Source organism: Sphaerodactylus townsendi, linkage group LG03 (genome assembly GCF_021028975.2).
Source record: "Sphaerodactylus townsendi isolate TG3544 linkage group LG03, MPM_Stown_v2.3, whole genome shotgun sequence".
NCBI lineage: Eukaryota > Metazoa > Chordata > Lepidosauria > Squamata > Sphaerodactylidae > Sphaerodactylus > Sphaerodactylus townsendi.
In genome coordinates, this window is record NC_059427.1 from 62,796,188 (window position 1) to 62,817,945 (window position 21,758).

The window sequence follows — 21,758 nt, forward strand, 5'->3', positions numbered from 1 at the left end:
TCAATGTTGCTTATTTCTTAGGCTGTGCTTTTCAGGTGCAGAGAAAGAACTTTAAGCAAGTTAACTCGATCACAAACTTAATGAAACAGGAATCTCTATACCTGTTATCCACAACCAATTTCCATATGCCTTACTGAACAATATGAGGCAAGAAAAGTAATTTGCATATTAAGCCCAACCATAATAGCAGAAACAAATCATTAGTGTTCACTAAAAAGATATGGGTAGAAAGGACACAGTAAAGAAACACCACGTTTTATTTTATAAAAGATGCATGTTAGGTTCTTGGAGCTTTCCGTCAAATAATACCCAAGTTATTCCTGAAATCACTTTCACAAACCTAATCTCATATATGTGTAAAGTAAACCAGCTTTAAGACCCAAATACCACAGATGTATTTAAAAGATTTAGTAAAGGAAATATAAACAACATACTAAATTAAAATAAGCCAGCTAGCTACACTTCTCAGCACTTTAGGATCATACATTAACCATCCACCTCTGGTATTCACTATATCATTCCTTTAAAATGTTTTAATTAAATTGCGATTTAACAAGGAAACACAATACTCTAGATAAAGTGATTTATTGTTCAAAACTGTGGACAATACAGAAAATTGCTGTCAATATTTTATGAACAGCCAATCAGCAATGCTGAATAAACACCAAGCTGAATTAGGTATAAAGCAAATGTAACACAATATGAATGATGAGGGCCCCATGCAGAAACAGCAACATTAGAAAAACTAACAACAATCTCCCAATAAAAGGACAGGCAGGGAACAGAATTACTGAGGTACTCATCCTGATTTCTTTCAGGCAACTAACTGCATAGATCTCTATATATCTGAGATGGGGCATTACTCTGCATAGCTTTTACAACATCTTTGAACATCAAGGAAATTCAGTGTATTTCAAACCTAAAAGCAGCATATTACACATGCACTGGTAGAAACATGTTCTACATAGCACTGCTGTTGTTCAGCTATTACCACACACCATTTTGGATTCTTCATAAACCCATCCCAACTTCGAATAAGACTACTCCGTGGGAAAAGTTGAAATCATTGCATTCATAAAAATAGAGCACTCAATATTCAGCTGTTGTTGGTGCAACATGAACATAAACAGTCTTTGTATTTAGGGCCTTCATGGAGCTCTCTTTTGTAATCTCTGGAAGAAAAGATAATGTGGAACATTAGTAGTTGCTGTAATAGGCTTTGGCAATTTCCATATTCAAAGCAAAAGAATAATTGTATTATTCAAACAAAGAAGCTTGATCAATCAATATTTGAATGTTCATCAAAATGAAATAAAAGATGAATTTAGACTTGTAAACGCTGCACTTTTATTTATGATATACAGAAAAATCAGACTGAGAAGTGATATGGGCATCTAACTTAATACGCAAAGTTCAAAAGCCTTTTCTGGTGCAGCAAACTATACGATGTCAGAGTCCTAATATGTTATTCTTCATTATACAGGTATTCAGAAGGAGACAACAGTAATCAAGAAGATTTGTACTAGTAAACAGTCAGGCATGGGGCACGGCTACCAATTGCATTCATTACAGGTCCAATTAATCAAATGCCTAAAAGGGATAGCGGCTGCACTGTGACTACTTCTTACACCAGTCCAGTAATCATGTGAACTGGGAAAAGCTTTCAACCTCCAGTTTCTATGTTTATTTTTCACCATTCTTCTGAACACACAGAATACAAGAATGCATAATCAGAACAGATCCATTGTTCTCTGATCTTGACCATCTGAAATATTATCTTAACATTTTGCTTAGATTCAAGACACAGGGCTTTTTCACACAATTAATTTAAAATATTTTGAAGCACGAAATAAAACATTTCCTCCATGGAGTTCTGTGTTGCTTTCACCCCAAAACATTTTATTTCCATATTCAAAACGTTTTAATTGAATACCAGGGGCGTAATGGCCATTGGGAAAGGTGGGCAGCTGCCCAGGGCACCACCTTGTGGGGGGCATCAACATGCTGGGTTCGTTTTTGGGTATTTTTAGTGGTTTTCCATTTTTGGCCTGCAGGGAGCGCAGTTTTAGGCTAGCGGCACCAAAATTTCAGCGTATCATCAGGAGACTGTCCTTATGCTACCCCACAAGTTTGGTGAGGTTTGGTTCAGGGAGTCCGAAGTTATGGACTTCCAAAGGGGGTGCCCCCATCCCCCATTGTTTCTAATGGAGCTAATAGGAGATGGGGGCTACAGTTTTGAGGGTCCATAACTTTGGGCCCCCTGAACCAAACTGCACCAAACCTGGGGGGTATCATTAGGGAAGTCTCCTGATGAGACCATAAAAGTTTTGAGACTGTGCCTTCTGAAATGTGCCCTAACCCTAACCCCATTGACAGCAATGCAGAAAACTCAATGCAGAACAAAGATTCTTGGGCAAATTTCTGGGATGTTCCTTCAGGGGGTGCATTTTTTGATGTATCAGCACCAAAATTTCACAATATCATCTGGAGACTGTCCTGATGGGACCCCCAAAGTTTGGTGCAGTTTGGTTCAGGGGGTCCAAAGTTATGGACCCTCAAAAGGCTCGCCCCCGTCTCCTTAGCAAAGAATGGGGGATGGGGCACCCCCTTTAAGGGTCCATAATCAGAATCTTTAGTTGGCTAAAGAAGTGTGCACTCAGTTAACACTTTCAGGATTCTTTCTCACCCTGGGACATGGACAATGTATACCCCAAACATTCCTTTCTCTCTGGACACAGTGTGTAACAGACTTCCTTCTGTGATACACCTCTGAAGATGCCAGCCACAGATGCAGGCGAAACGTTAGGAACAAGATCCACCAGACCACGGCCACACAGCCCGGAAAACCCACCAGAACCAGTTGAACCCAGCTGTGAAAGCCTTCGACATTAGCAATGACTGTTTTGTGAGCATTTTCCTATGCCATGAAAAATTATCTCCTTGTTGCAGACTTTAAAAGATGGTATGAAAGGAAATGAAGATGCTCTCAGTAGACCCTAGTAGCCAAAGTTTGGTGTGGTTACATTCCAGAGGGAGCCTCTTAAACAATTACTACTTTACTACTCTGCACAGACAGTTCTAGTAACTCAAGCAATTAGAACATATAGCCAAACAGACGGCAATAAGTAGTAGTTAAAGTGGGCATGAGAGGAAAGAATCCTGAAAGTGTTAACTGAGTGCACACTTCTTTAGCCAACTAAAGATTCTGATTATGTATCCAGTCTTCCTGCTGTATAAAATATACACAAAAATTTGAACTATTAGTAGAAATTTTGTTTTAGCAGAATTCTCACAGCTGGAAGAGCCACAGTATTACAAGACTGGAAACCCACAAGCCAAACTATGAGTGAATGTTGGTATGCAGAAAGAAATCTCAGCAGCCTTAATTTTAAAGGTTAATAAATCAAATGAGAAAGTGGGGAAAAATTCACTTTACCCATTCATTCCTCCATCTCTTCATTTGCTTTTGCCCTCCTACCCATGAGTTTCTCTTAACTTCTGCCTGCCTTTTATTACATATACTGGTGATGGAATACAGAAGCTTAATAAAGATATTCCACCAAACTTTCAGAACTAAGAGATGTGTGGCCCTAAAGAGATAGATTTTATAGAACAGATTAGGTTTTTGGTTGCCATGCATCATTTTATCGTATTTGTCTTATGATGGAAGCCTCCCTGAACCTGTAAGAGGAAGGGCAGCCCACAAACCAAATCAAATAAGTACATAATATAAAGATTACAAACTATGTCAGGTAAGACTACACCACACTCTTAAGAACCTGACAAAGAAGAGTTTCAAATATTCTTGGAGTCTCCATGGAATCTTTCCTCCAATGTTCACTCAAGAAGAACCAACCAACAGGGAAAGGTGGCACGTACGTACCTAAAAGCTAGCTTTGCAAGTACGTACCTAAAAGCAAGTACGTACCTAAAAGCTAGCTTTGAGCAAATCTGTTTTTAATAAGCAAATTCAAAGATGATGGCTAACAGTATGCTTTTGTGAAAGCTGCATTAAAAAGCATAGCGGCATATCAGCAGACAGATTCTAGTATATAGAACAACCCTTTCCCCACCTGGGCCTTACAGCTCGTCCTTAGTTTATGCTAGAACAGGGGTAGGGAACCTGCGGCTCTCCAGATGTTCAGGAACTACAATTCCCATCAGCCTCTGTCAGCATGGCCAATTGGCCATGCTGGTAGGGGCTGATGGGAATTGTAGTTCCTGAACATCTGGAGAGCCGCAGGTTCCCTACCCCTGTGCTAGAAACTAAAAAATGTATGGTGGGAGTACAGTGAAACAAACTTTCACCATAACCTTTTAATATGCAATATGAACTACTAGGACAAGGCCAAGTGCAAAAACAAGATGTCACATCCATGTGATCACACTATAAATGTACAAGCCAGCTAGAAAGGATTTATAGATTGGACATGACCCCACTTTTCTGTTCCAGTTATCAAAACTGACTGGGAAAAAATACCTTAATTTTGCACTAAATTGCTGACTTTCCTGAACCTGGACCAAATCCTTCATTAAGGCCAAGTCACAGTTCTAGATTAATGCTCAGCTCTGTGTCACAGTACAAACCAGGAAGTCTGATGATCCAAATAATTTATTTAATATTTGGTAACTTACATTAGGCAAAAAGTATACATGTTTAGGTATGTAGGGTTAGCTGCCACTGACAGAAAGTGACCTGAAAGCTACTGCAAGTACGTACCTAAAAGCTAGCTTTGAGCAAATCTGTTTTTAATAAGCAAATTCAAAGATGATGGCTAACAGTATGCTTCTGTGAAAGCTGCATTAAAAAGCATAGCGGCAAATAATCTGCATTGCGATAAGAGCCCAATTGCTTCATAAAGCAAGGCAAGCTATGCTGACATTTATTTCATCGTGTTTTAATGAGCTCTGTCATTCCGGGTAGACAGCATCCATAATAGGAAATTTGCAACATTTTGTTCCTACGCTATCCTGTGAAAAACAGTTCAATCCACCAATTTGCTAGCCTCATGCCTGGAAGGAGACTGAGCTGTGCCTACCAATTTTCATTAAGTTTACCTCCAGCAATGTGTTATCACATTCACATGGATTAAAAACTCAGTCTGTAACAGACACTCACACAACTTGATAAATCTTGAAAACCCCAGGTACTTGGGTTCATTATATCAAGAAAGATAATGTGTGAACCTGGACCAAACTTCCGATAATAGCAATACAGCTAATTATATTATTGCTTCTTAAGCACCTGAAAGAATTTTAACACCTGCAAATTCATGAATCGAACGTATAAATAATAATTGTGATGGAGTTTGAATTCCATGTACCTTTTGGAACATTACAACATTGTTTTCAAAAAGACATGTTGTGATTGTTTTCACTAACTATGATTTAAGTTACCTTATATTCTAATAGCACCACCACTGTCCCAGTTGGGCCTAAAAGCTGAGTGGTGGGCCCTGGAGTTGCGCTGGGCTTGGCAATGGTGGCATGAGATTCCTCCCTGCAAGTCCTGTGGGCCTTTGACTTGTCACAGAAAATTGTTAATATTGTTTTCATGCCATAATTTACCAAAGGAGATGAGGATATGCAAGAGAGGAGATCAGGATATGCAAGAATGCCTGCAATTATGATGGTACTCTAATGCCTATGCATAGCTGGAAAACAATGAAGATGGGCAAACAATATGAGCAGAATTTTCAAGACTGGGTTCCTCAAGTGCTCCTCGGCTACTAGCCACCATTTTTAGTCACCACTGACCCCAAGCCATCTTGAGCATCTACTTGATATACAGCAAGGTCATCTCATTTCATACTTGACTTTTCAGAAAATCAGAACCAGAAAATCAGAAAAATTTCTCTATACATTTTCTTATATGTTGTGTTAAAATATATCCACATTTAAAACACAGGATTGTATTCATGAATACTTCTTGAAAATCAACCATAAAATATGTGCCTACAATTTGTCTTAATATTTCTGAAACAGTATTATGGTTCTTTCTGAAATGTTATTTTATGAAACATTTAGTGATTCAAGCAAAATAAGTTATGTCTGATGTCAGCAGAGTTCTAAAGTAGCCACTTTGATTTAAAACTGGATTTTAATAGCCTTAACTTAAGACAGCCAATACAAATCAGCATGCTAAATCCATTATTTTATGTTCCAGGAGTTAAGAAAATGCCAAAACAAGGTATTTAAAATATGAAGGGATTTCATAGTAAAGCTACAGCACAAAACATAGTGCTTTATTTGATTTTCATGACTGATCTCTCAAGTTGATGCTCGAACATTAAGCCAAACTATGTGTTCAGCCTTTACAAGAGGTCTTAGCATTATGCACAAAACCTGTGTAACAGTAACTGAAGTACCGTAGGACAAAAGCGTATGAGATCTTCTCCTGAAAGAGACATGTCAAGTAAATGACATCCAATTATTGTACATCTTTCTGTTTGTCAATTATTTTACTAAGTTAGGCATTTCACTGAGATGACTGTTAAAACATTATCATGGAACATTTGCTGTAATGAACTTTTTTCCTGCTCTGTTACGTTAATGGAAGTTGAAAATAAACTTAACTGGAACAATAAATCAACAAACATATTTGTTTCCTCAAGTCATCAGCATTTCAAGTACTGTCTCATTTTTCATTTCCAGGAGTTGCTATAATTTGTTCTTCATGTCTTTTCTAAATGTTTTAAGTTTAAAGCTAGCAATTGCTTCTATTTCAAATGCTTGCAAATGTTGAAAATCATACACTTTGAGAAAGGTATTCTACACAGTAGATCTGGAGTTATATGAAAACCCCAGATGACTCTGCTGCATTTTCAGTTCTTCACTTTGTATAATGACAGGAGACTCAAATGAAAATATTCTAGAATAGTATTCACCACATTTTATTGAAAGCACAAGAAACTGTCAAAAGAACTTACTTGGTACTATATTCCTCCTTAACTGGTGGACTTTATCCATATAAGCCTATTTCTTACTCAGGTGGTAGACCTATGACTGGGTTGCACAACATGCTCTTCTAGCCAAATATAATTCCCTCAAACAGAAAATTAGCACTCTCCCCAACATACTAGTTTCCTACGGTTTTATAGGCATGGAGGAACACTAAGGCTCATTCCGCACATGCAGAATAATGCACTTTCAAACTGCTTTCAGTGCTCTTTGAAGCTGTGCAGAATGGCAAAATCCACTTGCAAACAGTTGTGAAAGTGGTTTGAAAATGAATTATTTTGCGTGTGCGGAAAGGGCCCAAGTCATCTGAGCTACCAGTTGCAGGCTTAGGTGATGCAGTTTAGATACTGGTTTATAAACTCAGCGAGAACTAGGCCACCCTGTGTCTTGCTAGTTCAATTTGCAAAAACTGCAAGCAGGGATCTTCTTCCAGTTAAACTTTACTTTTGACCTAGATTATTTTTGTGTTCCATTCTAACATGCAATTTGAGTCTGCTTGCCTCAGTCCATGTTCTGTGCTCTGGAGACATTTTGTTATAATTTGCAAATTATACACAACGCTGCGGATGACAGGAAAGAGACTGTTGATTGGATGGTCTAACTTTGCAGCAAGGAGCCCACAGGTAAACATCTTGTGGTCCTTTCCAAAGCTATGGTTTCAGATTTGTTGGATACTTCTAGCATTTTGACTAAATGCATCTTATGCAATCAGTGTACACAATGAGCTATTTTCTTGTATCTGAAGATTAAACTACAAGAGAATGTAATTTTTTTGCATGTACTAAATACTGCCTATGTACTGTCAAGAATCTCCTCTTACCTCATATAAATCATTTTTACTTTTTAACATCCACTATAAATTGTGACTACAAAATACAGCACAATACTATAAATCCATTCTGAGCAGAGAAGTATTTCTATCCAAATTTAATGTTTTTGTTAACAGTCCTGACATATTGTCCAAGAATATATCACTGATAACAGCTTGTATTTCTAAACTAGTCTCAGAAATGTAGCTTAGTAGCTACTGGAATCCTACATTCATTACAAATTGTACCTGTCATGCCTTGATGCTAAAATGGGACTGACATATTACAGCTATCCAACATGCATTCATCCCAAAACCTGCAACCCTTTCCTCAGAAAGGTTTGAACCTATTTCAGAGGCATATGGGGTGAAAATGGCACTTGGAGACAAGCCTTCTCCGGGCGTTCCCCCCCATGCTTGGGGGCAGGGCTCAGGGGCAGGGCCGCACCCCCCAACCCCTGCCCTCCCGGGCTCTCCACAGCCTGGGGAGAACAGAAGCCACTGCCAGTCTCTGGAGATGTGTTTTTAAAAGCATGGGGGGCAGGGCCATACCCCCAGCCTCGCCCCCGTACTTTTAAAAGCACGTCTCCAGAAGAAGCACGTCTCCAGAAGACTCCGGGGAGAGCAGAGGCTGGGCTGCAGGGAGTGGGGGGGTGAGAGGGGCAGCGCCCCCCGCAGGTTTCTGGAGTCTGGCTTCTGCTCTCCCCAGGGCCGACGTGGGCAGGGTCAAGGGTGCCCAAAGAGAACAAGGCAGCAGGAAGTCCTCTTCATCGTCTTCACGAAGGCATCTGGTCACGTGGGGAGCCAATTTTGCGCCCCCCACGTGACTAGATTAGTTGCGCCGGAGACAGGGGTTACCCCTTGTCCCTGGGCAGATACGCCACTGACCTATTCACACCTGAACATATCCAATAACAATTCCAGGAATGTGCTGGGTGCATGAGATCCCCTGACACATGAGGCAATGGTTTAAACCATGTTTGGAATGTAAGAAACTGTAACAAATGAGGCTGAGTGTAACCTGGTTAAGTATTTGATAAGTACTTCTTAATTATCTTAGAGTACTAGATAAGAAAATTGGTTAATGAGTTTTTCCATGTCTTTCAACAAATACAAATATGTTACTAGGAGTCTGTAATGTAAAGGATATACTCCCAGATGCTGAATAAGGCTGTACAGCTGATATACAATTTCAGAAAACAAAAGAGAGAAGGAGGGACACAACATGATGTTTAGCGCAGCAAGAAATACAGTGAATCTACTCTACAGTTTTGCCATTAAAGAATAACAACTGCATGTTCTTACCCTCTTTTAATGCTTCATCAAGGAACAATTTTAGTCTCCGGTTTCTGAGCCCAAATACTTTTCCTGTTTCATGTAGGAGCCCTTGATAGGTCAGTCCATTCTGACCAATAGGATTTTCCATGAGAAGGGTTCCCACCATTCCTTTCAGACATTCTACAGAAGATAAATTATTCTGATTCTTAGTAAAGCAAAGAAAAAGCAATTTCTTGACTTCTACAAGCACAGATTTTTCTCAAAAATTCCATTTCTGCCTCAGTCACTAACACGAACATCATTCTACATCCTAGCCAGTATTTGAAGTTAAGTTTTGGCAGCAAAAGCCTTGCACAGAACCATCTAGAATACTTTCATAATATGTATAAATGAAATTGAATTTGGAACTAACCTACACATAACATTGGTAGTTTATGATAACATATCATAAGATGGTCAGATAAGCATACCACCATCCCGGTACATCTTTAACTAGCAGTTGTTCACGTCAGCCATATCCTCAAATACAAAACCGAAATGAAAAGGATGACAGCATTTTAAAAATCTCATGTTTCTATTTGCTATTTCCTCCTCCTATCATATTAGACCTTTTCTAGTACCTTCTGTCACTCAACACTTCCTAGAATAAGAAGCATATGCATGGGATACTGCTGCATGCTAATCTCTTTATGGCATCATAGGCCAGGCTTGGGGGCAGGCAGACAAATGTGATTATTTAGTAACATGACGATGCCAGTGGAGCCTCATCTATGTGACCACAACAACTAGAACCAAAAAAACCAATGCTCTGGGCAGGCATATATTTAATCTGCTTTCAAAACAATGCCTAAGGTAATTAAACTTCATATTGAGTCACTTGATTGGGGTCCTACAGACATTACCTTGTGGTTTTGCATTCACTAGCAGTAAATTTATATACTGACAGAGGGAACCATTAGGATGGTTCAAAGCTGGAGCTGACCCTGAAGTCACATGAAGTGTTTTTCCACTGAGGCTTACCAGGTCAGTTTGGTTTTTCAGTTCTGAAAAGACAAATAAGGCAAGTCAGGGCTTCAGAAGTATGCAAAAAAAAATCAACAAAACTCTTCTTTCCAATTTTTTTTGCTAACCTGACTAATACGTTGAATGGTACTCATTACATCAGATGTGTTAAGTGTTTTACTTTCTAGGATGCTTCTACAGTTACTATAAACTTAAGCAGTGGATACCGAAGTTGTTAGCAACTCACATTAATATATATAATTGTTCAGCTAGTAAAAATTTTGAATATCTGCTGAAGGAGGCTGCAAGAGAACACATTTATTATTAAAACAAGCCCTGAAAGGATAGTATAAGTTACAGAAAGATGTTTCATGTACGTATGGAACTATAAGCACAGCAACATTTTTTCAAAGTACCGTTTCAAATGAAAAAAAAAACTCCAAATGTAAGATATGCAGATAGCCTGACTTGCCTTATTTCAGTAAAGAGAAACCATTTAAAAAGAGATAAATAATTCAGAATTTGAATTCAATGGGCTTCAGTAAAGGTGATCTGGCTGAATGTTCAGTTCAAAATGCTGAGTGGACCAGCAAAAAAAAAAAAAAAAAAAAAAAAAAAAAAAAAAAAAAAAAAAAAAAAAAAAAAAAAAAAAAAAAAAAACAAAAAAAAAAAAAAAAAAAAAAAAAAAAAAAAAAAAAAAAACCAAAAAACAAAAAAAAAAAAAAAAAAAAAAAAAAAAAAAAAAAAATTAAAAAAAAAAAAAAAAAAAAAAAAAAAAAAAAAAAAAACCTTCCCAGTGACCCTCATCACTAAATAATGACACACACACACATCGCAGATTCAGCTACACTGCTTTGTGCTCACAAGGCCTGATGAGCACATTGCTCATATGAATTCATTTCCCCCCCTAACTCAAACTAATGGCAAATGCTTCTCAACAGAATCAAGACAGCAACCGAACTCACGAGCATACAGGCAAGCAAAAAAATTGTTTTAATTAAAAGAGGAAAAACCAGAAGGATTTTCTGTTCATTGGCAATTTTCTCCTACAACAATATATCTACATTTCTCTTATGAGTTTAGAATATTAGGACAAAAAAAAATCGTAAGCAGATATGCAACAACAACAACAACAAATTGAGCAACTATTACATATATATATATATATTAACTGGCAGGTTTCCTCCTGTCTCGTCCCTACATTTTACTAAATCGACACACATGTAGAAAAAAAAAAAAAAAATGAAGACCATATTATCAGCATTCTATGAGTACTGGAAAATTTAGTTTTATCCATATTAATCCAAATATTGGGCTTGTAATTTGCACAGCTTTTAAGGCAGCATCTTTTCCATATTACTAAGACAAGAAGTCTTTACAAGAAACATGTTTTCTTTAGGTGAAATCATGCTAAAAATGCTATCTGGGCACAATACTGGACAAACTTTGGAACCCTGATGAGACTTGCAGAATTTGTTGCACCTTATCTGGTCTCTACTCCAACGAAATCACCTCTAACAAAGGCATTAAACAGGGTTGCATTCTTGCTCCTCTTCTATTTAATTTATTCCTGAACAACCTTCTAAAATCCCTTCCGTCTATGGAGGCACACTGCCTTGTCTAGGCAGACAACCTTTAATGGCATTACACTACGTGGACGATACAGTGCTTCTCTCTCGCACTAAAGTGGGGCTGACCCACCTTCGTCACTTACTGCAGCCCTTCGTAACGTAAAACTGTTACGTATCAAACATATATCTCAGATCTCTCTTATCCCAGGAACATATATCTCAGATCTCTCTTATCCCAGGAACTAATTAACCATTGTATCTTCATCTAAAATGTACACAAGAATAAGTTGACCAAACTTATCTGGAAGTCATAAGAACATAAGAACAAGCCAGCTGGATCAGAGCAGAGTCCATCTAGTCCAGATCTCTGCTACTCGCAGTGGCCCACCAGGTGCCTTTGGGAGCTCACATGCAGAATGTGAAAGCAATGGCCTTCTGCGGCTGTTGCTCCCGAGCACCTGGTCTGTTAAGGCATTTGCAATTTGCTGTTAAGGCATTTGCAAGTCTCATGCAAATAGAATCATAAAACAATCCAGAGCTGTGCAGCATGTATTAAGTATCTGGCCTAGATCTAGTAAAAAGCAGGTCTGAGAGTACACAATATATATATATTCAAATGTCACACACTATTAGTTTTCCACACACATATACACAGTGTGTCATTGTCAGTCAAATCAACCACCAACCTGTTTTTCCACTGAAAATAGCAAGCTTTGAATTTTCCAGACCAAAAATGGATGAGATGGCATTAACCAGTTTGCTGAAGTCTAATTTATTATCTCCTTTAGGATTTTCCAACAGCACCATACCATCTGGGGAGTAAGGAAAGAGAGAGAGAGAGAAAGAAACCAAATATCTTATACTAAAACATCAGAAATCATTACACTTTACCAGTATTTATTAACAAATACTGTAAGTCAGAATACACAGATCTCTCTTATCCCAGGAACTAATTAACCATTGTATCTTCATCTAAAATTACATCAACAGAAAGGCTGTCTAACATGTCATTACGATAATGATACTAGAGAGGATAAGATTCCTGACTACAATCCTGGAGGCTGAAGTTCTTTTGAAATATTAAAAGTAGGTCTTTTAAAATAACCAGAAATAGCCAGATACGTGATATGGTCTCAAAGATGTTTAAGATTTATTTTTCCTGAACAATGGCCCGACCTTGAACCACAAAGCGTAGCACTTTAGAAACTGGTTGAAATGTGGAACAGTAGTCAGCTTTTCCACATCAGAAAAAAAAGCTCACTAGAACATCCAGACGCTTGTATGAACCTAAACAGCTTTCTGGATTCTAGCCACAACATTTTAAAAAAATAGCTCTCTGTTTGGATATTACATTTTAAAAACCTATGATAGCCAGAACATTTATTTATCAAGTTCACATTTTTTGTTCACAGTTATGAATACTGGCCATTAGTACACCCTACAAAGACCCATGGTATGTCAAACCATAAATATTTCATTTCCTTAAATATATTTGTTACATACTACCATTTTTAAATTATTAAAGCAAGTAAACAGTCACCAACCAGTGTCTTCCAAATCATTTTTATTCTTTTCTAACAAGTATCTCCCTTCTTCCCACAAAGTTTAATAATCTCCTTCACAATCTTCTAGAAAGACAAGAATTAGGTACAGTTGGCAGGGCTGTCTTCAACTGGAGCAGGAATAGCACAAAGTGTATTTTCTGCAGTTAATTGTTTTTTGGATGTATTGTGATTTATGCGGTATTAGTGAAAATCAGCAGTTTTGACCAGTGGCATGAAGTTATAGCTATCAACCCAAAGTGATCCCTGATGCATTACACAGCAACCTCTTCCTTAAAAAAAAAAAGATCTATGTATCCATACCTTGTTCTTTACCATTGACACTGATGTTGAGAATGACATAATTACATGCTGGCTCAATACAGCGGTGTAAAGCTCCCTTTGCAAGGGTAATTTCCAGTTCAGATCCCTTCAGCTAAACAAACGACAATTATATTTTGTTCAATCATTATTCTAAGAAAGGATACACAGTGTATTTCACAAGTATCACCAGTTTGTGACACTGTCAGGAACTCTTGCATATTAGCAACATTATTACATATTCTTGCGCATTTAGCACCTATTTCATAGTAGACAACTGTGGAGAGCATTTGCCAGAGATAACTCCAGACACATTCAAAATATATCCCTCGTAAATAAACTTCCATTTTTAACTCAAAGGCAGAAAAAGAGCCTCTTCTTTAGAAATCTGAGGAGAAACATACAGATGGATTGGGAGCTAGTATAGTGATGCACTGTATTTCTTGTCTGCAGTTCTGATTGTAAGGGTACAATTGTTACTGACTACCAGAAATCTGGAAAATTTCGAGGTTGAAATAATAAAACATGAGTCATAAGTGTATGAATTCCCCCACAAATGTCTTCAACAGCTGAACAGTTTTATAGTTCTTTTGTAAGCATTTATATACACATTTAAAGTTACACTCATTACATTCAAACACAATAAAGTAATGCCTGGTAAACACAATATAGCATTTATTCTAAACTGTCATACAATGTACTGATCCCAGAACCTGGCCACTCCAATTCTATTTATTTACATAATTTATAAACCTCAACTCCCCACAAAAAAGTTGAACAGATTAACAGTGTGACAGAATACACAACAGAAGGAATCATTTACATTGTAACACTCAAGAGACTTAAAAAATCCATAGGAGATAATTTTAATGGATGGAACTTGGTTGAAGATTAGCACTTAATCATAAACATTCAAACTTGTGAAAGGGTGCCACACATATCCAACTGACAGATGGCTGGCAAAATCATAACCCAGATGCTCAAACCTTTCAGAATTTTGATAATGCATACCACAATAACATGGCTGCCATGGTGGCTGAATCTAATGATAAAGTATTGCGAGGTGCCATAAAGTGTTGGGAGGTTCCAAGCCAACCATTCAGCTATAATGGAGTCAGCTGTTTCCAAATAAGACCTCCCAGGCAGAGGTGTATTAACCTGGTGACATGAGGTACCCAATGTCACCGAGTGCACGGCATCTGGTCACGCAGGGGCGCAAAACTGGCCCCCCACGTGACCAGTGAGTCTTCCCTGTGGATCTTCCAACAACGCCCTCCACTCGCACCGCCGCCACGGCACCTCCAGCAGCGGCCGTTTCCCTCCTTTCTGAGCTGCTCAGAGGGAAGAGAAATGGGAGGGGGGCTGCTGGAGCCCCAGCAGCTGCCATTTCCCTCCTTTCCAAGCTGCTCGGAGGGGAGTGAAACGGTGCAGCCACTGCTGGAACTCCAGCAGCGGCCACTTTACTCCTTTCCAAGCAGCCAGGCTGTTTGGAGGGGAGCTAAGTGGTTCGGGCGCTGCTGGAGCTCCAACAGCGGCCCCTTCCTTCCTTTCCAAGCAGCCAGGCTGCTTGAAGTGGAGGGAAACGGTGCAGGTGCTGCTGGAGCTTTAGCAGCAGCCCCTTCCCTCCTTTCCAAGCAGCCAGGCTGTTTGGAGGGGAGCTAAGTGGTTCGGGCGCTGCTGGAGCTCCAACAGTGGCCCCTTCCTTCCTTTCCAAGCAGCCAGGCTGTTTGAAGCGGAGGGAAACAGCATAGGCGCTGCTGGAGCTCCAGCAGCAGCCCCTTCCCTCCTTTCCAAGCAGCCGGGCTGTTTGGAGGGGAAGAAACAGTGCTGGAGCCCGGCAGCCTTCTCTCCCCTTCCCTTGTGGGCACCACAGGTGCTGCTGGGCAGGGAAGAGGGGCTGGCTGCTGCGCAGCTGGCTTCTCTTCCCTGCCCAGGCAGCAGGCCCAGCGCAAGAGAATCCCACAACTTTGCTGGCTCAGGTAAGTGGGGCTTGAAGGGGAATACGTGGGGGAGGGGTTCCATGCCGCACGGGGCGGGGTGCCATGCCACGCGAGGAGGTTTTGACTCCAGGCGCAATCTGGGCCCTGTACACCTCTGCTCCCAGGAGACACAAAGTTGGTGTCTCTTGGGCTCTTTTGAATCACCTTTTGCTCCAGTGAGGTTGAATGAGCCAGAATTGGCTCTTTGCTTTGGGGAATAAGAAAAAGTGGGTACCAGGAAGCACATCAGTGGGTGCCATGGTACCCATAAGCACTACACTGGGCAACACTGGCCTAGCCAGCAGAAAGATAGCAAGTTACTAATACCATAGGGACTTTCATTGGTCTAATCACTGAATAGCAACTAGAGCATTTCGGTTGACTTGGGAGACATATATAGCCCCCCTTGGTCAAATGTCATCATGTTTTAGACCAGGGGTGTCAAACTCGCGGTCCTCCAGATGTTCATGAACTACAATTCCCATCAGTCCTTCCCAACATGAGCATTGGCTATACTGGCAAGGGCTGATGGGAATTGTAGTTCATGAACATCTGGAGGGTCGTGAGTTTGACACCTGTGTTTTAGACCAATCCAGGTAAGGATATATACATTAGAACACGAAGTGTATATTCCAGTCAAAAGATCAATTAGCATATGATACAGACAAAGGTAAGGACACAAATCCACTCTGAAACCAATACAGTGCCAAGAATGTCCTTAACTCTTCCACTGAACATGAGCTAAACTTAAAGTGCGTCACTTGGATTGATCTGTGCTCTTAACAATAACATGATGGCTGTCACAGTAAAAGATAGGTCTCTCTGCAGAAACAATCTATTCTAGATACTTTAGAGTCCACTTATGAAACTCATGGTCTGTTGTTGACTAAAATGTGAGTCTTTATTTCTATAATATAATGAATGTTTACATTTTCTTTTTCAAATAGTTATACACAGTCATATTTTCACCTTTTCTAAAAAGCAGTCATTGTTTAAATTTCCTATGCTGAAACACTGCTTCAGTTAAAATCTAATTAACAGATTTTTAAAAAATCATGATCCTAGCCCCATGTAAACTAGTCCATTAAATTCAAGATAAATACATTTTTGACTGCCCCAGAATCATAAGCATTTATGCTCAGTGGCTGGCAGTGTTTTACTTATATGAATCTGAATTAATTATCTGAATTAAAAATGAAGCAATTGGAACATCACCAACACTTTGCAAATGTGCTTCAATTTTATTGCATTCCCAAACTGCTAACCAATCATACACTATAAAATCCAGCATTCTATGCTCATGAACTAATTCAAAGTTCAAATAATAAGAAGATGTCTTAGCTTCTGACATATCAAGGTCATCACTAGATATTTACATTTTTCTTTTATCTTATACGGTTTGAAAAAATAAAAAAAAATTAACTGACTGCCTTTCTTCTTTCAGATAATCTGAAAGCATGCAGTATTCAGTACAAGAAGGTTCCTTCTCAATGTGAAAGCACAAAATACATAAATCTTTTTTGCTTGGATGTATTGTGCTGTTCAGATTTAAAAGATACGAAGATTTGTTCAGCACTGAAGAGTTTAGATTAAATAAAATTATGTTGGGTTCCTAAACCAAAGTTATAGATCCAGGGTTGGATCCTATAATCTCCTTCCACTAAATTGGTTCCTATAGGTCTGATCTGCCAAGGTTTCCTTCAATAGAGCAAGATTTCATCCAATGAAGAAAGACCTGGTGAGAGGAACTGGCAAAGGAGAGTCAGACAATCCAACCCCCAGTTCACACTTACCTGGGAAAAAAAGACTTAACATGAGACCCTGCATACAATGCTTGCTAAGTGATCGACATCATTCCCTCCCCTATAACATACACACAAAAGGGAAGCAGGGAAACCATGCAAACAGGGCTTCTGCAAAATCAGGTATTCACATGGACTGCCTATGCACAGTAAAGCTCAGTATATACCCTCATAATGAAACTGCCCCTGAAGACCTAAACTAGTAGGGTACTTCTGCTTCAACTGAAGCAGAAAACAGTACTCCTGGAAACAATAAACTATGTAGGAAGATGAAGATATATCAGAAATGGGAAAAGTTCCAAATCAGGAAGGATGCTCATGAGTGTGCATACCACTATTACATTTATCTATTTTTCAAAAATGGTCTCTGTAGCCAGAAAGCCACCAAAATCCTCTCAATTTAAAAATCCATTCGAAAATTTGACATGAGGGTTTTGAAGATGGAAACATGAGGGGAAAATGCTATATGCCTTATTGTTGCAATTTCCCTTTAATCTATGAATCTATGATCTATGAATGGGACTTTTTATGTTCTCTGGTGGGCTGCTGAGACGACTACATAACAAGGGTGCAGATGTGTATTTGTGGACTGAAACATTAAACAATTTTGCGGGCAAACATAAGAATTTATCAATACAATACTTGACAGCACATGAAATCAACATACTCTCTTATCAACCTTCCACAGCTGCAACATACATACATTCACCAGGTTTAATCTGAACAAATTCTAAAGCAGCAAGTGAGATCACTAGTGAAAATAAGAATATATATATTCTTTTTATATATATAAAAAAACAACAACACATGACCAAAAGAGGGCTTAGACCTCTAGGTGGTATATAACTCTATGCACATAACAGTTGGAAGATTCCAGTGACTTCTTGAACCTTAAAACTTGTTATATAATATGAACATCTGAAATGGATATAGTGAGCTTAGTCCAATAAACATTTAATGTGAACAATACATTATTCAGTTGATGGCCTAGGTGAATATTCTCCCAAAGATTTATATTTGTTCTTACCTGGGTTTTCTCTTGAATAAGCACTTCTATTGAGGTAGGCACTGGGTATGCCTTCAGGGCTGCCTTTATTGTTGCAAAAATGAAATCTGTATGCTCCTTAATCACAGTATCAAGATAATCTCCTTCTGGTTGTGCTTGATAGTATACCGTAATCTCATCAGTGGGAACTAGATTGCGCTGTAATAAAAATCAGCAACTGTGGTGAACAATCATAGTTCACTTTTGCTTCCAGAAAGCAAAACCTATTTTGGTTATTACCAGACCAAAGTTAACATCTAAAATAGTCAAGCAAAGATATTTTTAAAACATTGTGGAAGTGGAAAGAAATAATTGCATATTTTATCAGACATTTACTTTCTAAGCTAACAATCTAAAAAATGGTTTAAAGAGAACATATATAATTATGCTTTACATGTGAAGTTGGTCTTTTTTGTAGAAAAAAATCTTCATTTTACTAATTGTTGACAATCAAAAATTATTCCAAGAATAAGGATATTAACTGAATTAATGTCGTTTTGTTCTAAGTCTGTGGTTGTTTCTGTCTGAATCTAAAGTTTATTTATAGATATTTCTGTCTTAGCACAAAGAGGTCACCTTCACACACAATTACCTGTGTCATGCTCAATTTTTATTCTCCTTTTATAGCCATCTGTTCAGTCCCTATGTCATACATACACCCCCACACAAAGACTTTTCCTTCAATACTTTCCTATTATATTTAAAGCATTGATTTCTCTTGTCTCTCTGCAGACACACTGTTATTATGATCTGCTTAATGATCTTGTTTCTGGCAATACTGCAGCTGATTTGGCCAGAGCTAAATATGAGCTTACATGTGGGGGGAGAGGGGAGAAACCAAAAGCACGGACTTGGAGGAGAAGTCTGCCTATTCAGATGTACCATAAAAACACACACACAGTGTAATGCCTTTAATACACCCATTTCATGGTCAGCATCAGTAGCTAAATTGAGGTACTAAAAGCAAACAAAATAAAAGGTAGAAGTGACTAAGGCAGTAAGCAAAGACAGAAAGAGTGGCAGGAATGTGAACAATAGACCCTCAGATACCACTGCAGACACTGATGCTTAAGAAAATAGGTGGCTTGAACTTGACCTAAAGTCAATGTGCTAGGGAAATACCACTGAGACCACAAAGAAAGTGAAGAGCTAAATTTGCTCCTGTAAGGCACAACTACAATAGTAAGTAGGAATGGACGTAGGTACTTGCCAAAAAATGCTGGTCGTAAGCTATGGCAAAAAAAAAAAAAAAAGCTGTAGGGAAGCCGGTTTCACAGAAACCACTGCAAATAATCAGATATAGTATAGCAAGTAGCAAAGGATGAACTGCTATTTAAATATCTATACCATTCACAACTAACAATGCCATATCTGATTTTATTTATTAAATTGAAATGGGGGGTTGCCCTTTGTTTCTATTACATATGGCCTTCAAGATACCATGTAACGCCAAAAAGACAAATAAGTGTGTTCTAGATCTAACCAAGCCTGAACTCTCCCTAAAAGCTAAAATGATTAAACTGACACTATCATACTTTAGCCACAATATGAAAGCCAGACTCACTGGAAAAGACAATAATGTGAGGAGAAGTTGAAGGCAGCAGGAAAAGAGGAAGACCAAACATGAGATGGATTGACTATATAGTCACAGCCTTCAGTTTGCAGCACTATTAACAATAGGATGGTTTGGAGGTCATTAATACATAGAGTCACCGCTGAGTCAAAATTGACTTGACAGTACTTAATACACAAAGTTTCTGGTTTATATTTAACTAAAAAGAGGACGGTACAATCATAGAGGCAACTTGAAGGGGCACTCAGCCCCCCATCCCCACTGAAATGCCGAAGTGCTTGAGTCCTTAGATTTGCTGACCTTTTTCCGAAGTTTCTGGATGCGATTTATTACTTCACGTGCCACACCTTCATCGACCATGGACTGATCAGGAGTAACATCCAACAGAACCAAAACCTTAAGAGAGAGTGGAATAAATACAAACAGATGCTATAAACAACACAACAAATAAAATCCAGGTTGTACAGTTGTGTGTTCTATCATATATTGTATAGTGTGTATATTAAAAAGTAACTTAAAAATTCAGACACTCTCAGTGGATCAAGCTGAAAATAATCATTTCTGAAAAGTCGTAATTAACTTTTGGTAAATACCTTTTTTCTGATGCAGTGTATGACAATAAGCACTCAATGGTCAGAAGCTAATGTTTATTTAAATCCCATCCACCATCTTGTCACAAGATAGTTTTCCATAGCTTTCAATGCCATAGCGCAAAGTGGTGACGTAGATCTTTATCTCCTGCCTTTTTCACCCAACAATAATGCAGATGGCAAGGAGCTAAGTCTTCAGGTCTTAGTGGGAGACAAGAAAATTCCTAACACTACTGCACTTTGAAGAAGCTGCACTCACCCACTACAACTCCTTTCTAATGAGCAGGACCAAGAAAAGCAATATAGCTGCGCTCTCTGCAATTATGTAGAAAGATGCCTATCTGAGCATGGGCTGCTCTATTCTCTATTTCAAAGATTCATATCACATTTTAAACTGCCTTCCAAGTAGCTTCAAGTAATCAATACAGCAGTAAAATAAGACACAACAGAAGCATAAAAAACATTTACTAAAACCCATCCCTATAATGAATCTATTTTTCCCACAAAAAATACAACCACCAGAAACAGAGAGATTTGTCAAATGTCTGATGGGAAAAAAAACCACGTTAAAGCCTACAGAACCTTACCAGAGAAGGCATGTTATGTATTTCCTTTGATAGCCTATTTCATAGGCTGAAGAAAACAAAAAAACCCAACTCTCCCAATGAGGCCAAACAAACAAAAGGAAAGAACCTCCAATAAACATTATTGAGCTGAGCAGACTCAGTGAGCACATCTGCAACAGAAGAGACGGTCTTTCAAATATGAGGGGCTTGGAGGGGGACAATCCAAGGCTGCATTCTACAGTCACTGAGAGGATGCACAAGGAATGCATATTCTATGGCTGGCCTGTTGCCATAGATCCAATCACTTTTTCAGTGCTAGGGCTGGCTAAGGTGAAAGGTTAAGTCAGGACTTTCAGAGCCATGACTTGGGACAAGGCCAGCTGGGAAGCTTCAACTGGACTAGGTAAATATAGGAAGAAAAAATAGGCTACTTTATTAGGCAAAGTAGCTCTACCCTTCTGATTTGTTGGGGGACGGTTTCCCACAATCTGGATGGACTTGTTCTTAGGGGCTGAGAAAGGCCCGAGAAGGATGGGCTCAGAGCCTCTCCCGCAACTTAAAAGGAGAGGCCTGTGAGTGAGAGGAAGACAACCCCTGGATGCTTGCCAACTCTCTGGGCTTCTCTACTGAGGCCACCCAGGGCCCAAGCAGTGAGGTACTGAAAGGCACGCTACTCCCCACATGAAGCCCATTAGAGAAGATGAGTCGGGAGTTACAGCGGC

The 21,758-nt window shown here is 38.9% G+C and overlaps 1 protein-coding gene across 1 annotated transcript in view; it reads right to left on the reverse strand.

Moving 5' to 3' along the window:
• Positions 1–569: 569 nt before the first annotated feature.
• Positions 570–21,758, reverse strand: part of IARS1 (isoleucyl-tRNA synthetase 1) — a 115,485-nt gene continuing 94,296 nt past the window's right edge. The window contains exons 28-34 of the mRNA XM_048488688.1: positions 20,181–20,276; positions 18,290–18,466; positions 13,485–13,596; positions 12,306–12,431; positions 9,949–10,089; positions 9,074–9,226; positions 570–1,172 (exon numbers count right to left, since the gene is read on the reverse strand). Coding sequence (XP_048344645.1) covers positions 1,090–1,172; positions 9,074–9,226; positions 9,949–10,089; positions 12,306–12,431; positions 13,485–13,596; positions 18,290–18,466; positions 20,181–20,276 — 888 coding nt within the window. The 3' untranslated portion in view covers positions 570–1,089. The remainder of the gene's footprint in view (positions 1,173–9,073; positions 9,227–9,948; positions 10,090–12,305; positions 12,432–13,484; positions 13,597–18,289; positions 18,467–20,180; positions 20,277–21,758) is intronic.